This window comes from the organism of the source record quoted next, unplaced genomic scaffold (genome assembly GCF_019419815.1).
Source record: "Pyrus x bretschneideri cultivar Hongxiangsu unplaced genomic scaffold, Pyrus_bretschneideri_v1 Contig19, whole genome shotgun sequence".
NCBI lineage: Eukaryota > Viridiplantae > Streptophyta > Magnoliopsida > Rosales > Rosaceae > Pyrus > Pyrus x bretschneideri.
Window position 1 is genome coordinate 4,188,959 of NW_025999490.1, and position 3,061 is coordinate 4,192,019.

General features: G+C 35.8%; 1 protein-coding gene across 2 annotated transcripts; it reads right to left on the reverse strand.

Moving 5' to 3' along the window:
* Positions 1-1,353: 1,353 nt before the first annotated feature.
* On the reverse strand, positions 1,354-2,854 carry LOC103944474 (uncharacterized protein At4g18490-like). Of its 2 annotated transcripts, XM_048582842.1 has the most exons (5): positions 2,547-2,854; positions 2,247-2,423; positions 1,991-2,101; positions 1,785-1,894; positions 1,357-1,685 (listed from the first exon to the last, which is right to left on the reverse strand). In XM_048582842.1, exons 1-4 carry the CDS (start codon positions 2,700-2,702, stop codon positions 1,811-1,813), a joined length of 528 nt encoding a protein of 175 aa, XP_048438799.1. In that variant the 5' UTR covers positions 2,703-2,854; the 3' UTR covers positions 1,357-1,685; positions 1,785-1,810. The 2 variants fall into 2 exon arrangements, with proteins under 2 accessions (XP_048438798.1, XP_048438799.1); XM_048582841.1 differs by having other exon boundaries at positions 1,354-1,894.
* Positions 2,855-3,061: the final 207 nt, after the last annotated feature.

The following is a 3,061-nucleotide window of genomic DNA, read 5'->3' on the forward strand; positions in this document are numbered from 1 at the left end:
AAGTGAGTGTGGTATATATATATAAGAATAGACACCATCAAAGTGTTCCATTTTTTGCTATAATACTATTCAAAGTGGGTGGAAATGAGACCTCACAAAGCCCATATTATAATGCTTTTTTGTTGTGTTTTGTCCTTTTGACCCCTTTTTCACTAATCGAAAATAACAAATACCGACCAACTCTTTGTACTCAAACAATACGCTACATCCCCCCACCACCACCACCACCCCCTCTCCCTCCCTCCCCCTCTACCCTCTACCATTAGATGAAGTCTATAAGCTGGGACATTTAAACTGAATAAATTTCATCTCTTACAACCTCTCAGGCTGTTTGTTTAAGTGAGCATTTGCCTTGGGTGCTACAATGATAATATTGATTAGGGTTTCAAGGCACCTTTTGAAAATCAAAGGGGAGTAGGTTAATAATTTGGCCGGCTTTAGTCGGCTAAAAATTATGTGTGGCCGGCCGGATTTTCTTTCTCTATACTTCAAGTAGAGTTATAGGCTCTCCATGTCCATATTCTCCTAAACTTTCCATCAACGAAGGAATAGACTAAGGAAATCAAAAGGTCCATATATAGTATTACCAACTGAAGCCACCGAAAATCCTCAAAATATTCCTAAGATGTTATGGTGTCGAGCGCCATTGAAAACTTCAGTGTCATCGTCATTTTATTTTGGGAATTCACAGGTTTGGAGAGGAGTTCACGAGCTAAAACAATCTATGTATTGAGTCCTGTAATATATTTTTCAATAATTGGTGGATAATTGCTACAGGCGTCTCAGATAAGTTGGGTAGGTGATTTTAGTTAGGGAACTTTAACGAAAAAATCCCGTACTATTTATTTTAACGAAAAACCACATTTTTACATTAAAAAGTCAATCTTGATACTATTCACTTTACCCTTTATTTTGTCCTTATGGTTAAAACTCAAAGTTTTCAAGCTATTTTTATTAGTTTTCCTTTTTAGAGTTATTACATGAATTGTAAATTATGTAGTGAGTGTTTTCGGCATAGAAGTGCCTTCAAATAAACGAACAACCACATTTTTACACTAAAAAGTCAATCCTGGTACTATTCACTTTACTTTTTATTTTGTCCTTATTGTTAAAACTCAAAGTTTTCAAACCATTTTCATTAGTTTTCCTTTTTAGAGTTATTACATGAATTTTACATTATGTAGTGGGTGTTTTCGACATAGAAGTGCCTTCAAATAAATTGGGGAGTGGCAATGAAGCCTTCTAGACTAGAAAGAAGACAATACCATTTACATTAAGAATGGGGATAGAAGGAAGCTATGGTTTACAAAGTGATCGATCTTTCATGACCTTATCATTTAGATGCCAATGGTAATTTAGAAGTAATTAGGAAGAAATATAACCAGAACACCTGTATATACGAACTTCAGACGGGAGATTTATATACAGAATCAAGTCAGAAACCTGATTGCGTCCAAATAAGAACATAGTATATATATTTAGGAAGGAAAATATGAAAGAGAGATGCCCAACTCATGCTAGCTTCTGAAGAACCGGCAGTCCGACTACAGAAGAACAGCTTGTAATATGCTAGTAAGAAGTTGTAAACTCAAGGCTTGATTCAACTCTGAAGCGTCGCATTTAGGTTTCAGATGATCCTTCGTGTAGTGGATTCTTGTTGTCTGAATAGAAAGCAAAACACGATCCTGATATTCAAACAACATAGTAAATCATCGCTATAACAGTATAACCACAGTTTTACATGCACTACTTTAAGTTTGTAAAGAAAAATAAGGCAACCCAACCTGTCATTGCATATAAGAAGCTTTTTTTATATAACAACTGTGGGCGATCTTGAACATGTGTGAAGCTCCTTGAACACCAGTTTTGCGGCAAATTTCTGAACTTTATGAATGTGTTTAATTATTAAGGAAAATGCAACTTTATCTCAATGATCAAAACGGTAGACAGAAAACCAGGAAATTAACATCTAAAACAGTCTGAAGGATATCTTTGCTTCGTAAATGGGATGGTTAAGCATCAATAGATTATTGTTGTTCACAATAGCTCTAACTTGCAGTTCCTTGGCTTCCTCGTGTTTCTTTCTCAGCACGTTGCATATCTGCAAGGAAGATAATTGGCGATGCACAATCACTCGAAATGGCGCTATATACTCAAATTATGACAGAAGATAATGATGCCTTGCAGTCCTATTTCTATTTATAATGCACACAGTGTTACAGTAAAAGTAGTGATAATTTACTCACATCTTCAAGCTCCTTAGCGTACGCTTCAGCCTTTTCAACATTTCCATCATTTTCCATTACTGAAGGAATATCGAGTTCCATCACAATGATCCCACAAGGACTACCGAGTTCAGAGGTCCGATGGTCATCAAAAGTGCTGTTAGTCTTGCTCTCCACATAACTATCATGAATGCAAACCTAGCGAAAACGTAAAGAATATTTTAGTAAGTTTATCTAGTACAGGCTCCCACCTATAATTCACTTCATAGACACACTTAGTAGTCATTATAAATCATTAATACTATAGAGTTAGCCAAGAACCTGTTCTGCAACCACTTCTTTTGAAGGTTCTTTGAAGTTTCTGCACGTATTATTGGAAAAAGAATGTGAGATGTCAGCAGATTTCCAGTAAACCACTTTAGAACACGTAAATAGTAATAGGCTGGAAAAAGATTCAGAACAATAAGTTAAACACATATCTGCAGATCCCTGCAAAATAGCTTCGTGTAAGAAATCGAGAAAGTTAAATAAAATTTTCACAAATCATTTGGATAGAATAGAACAGAGCTTCAAATAAGAATGCTAAAGTCATGATATCATTCCAAAGAGAACTCGGGAGTTAAAGGAATGGGTTAATAATAGAAGACCTCAAATGTTTTTCGCTTCAAGGAAAAGTTTGGTGGCTTTTGTTTCTCACTGCGATGAACAATCTGGGCCGTCTTTGATTCCACATTTCATTGCACTTCCATGTTTTGCTGTGGACTCCTCTGGGAAGCATTCGATGAAACTTTACTGCCACCAATATTCCTACATTTAGAAACATCAAAACATTCAAC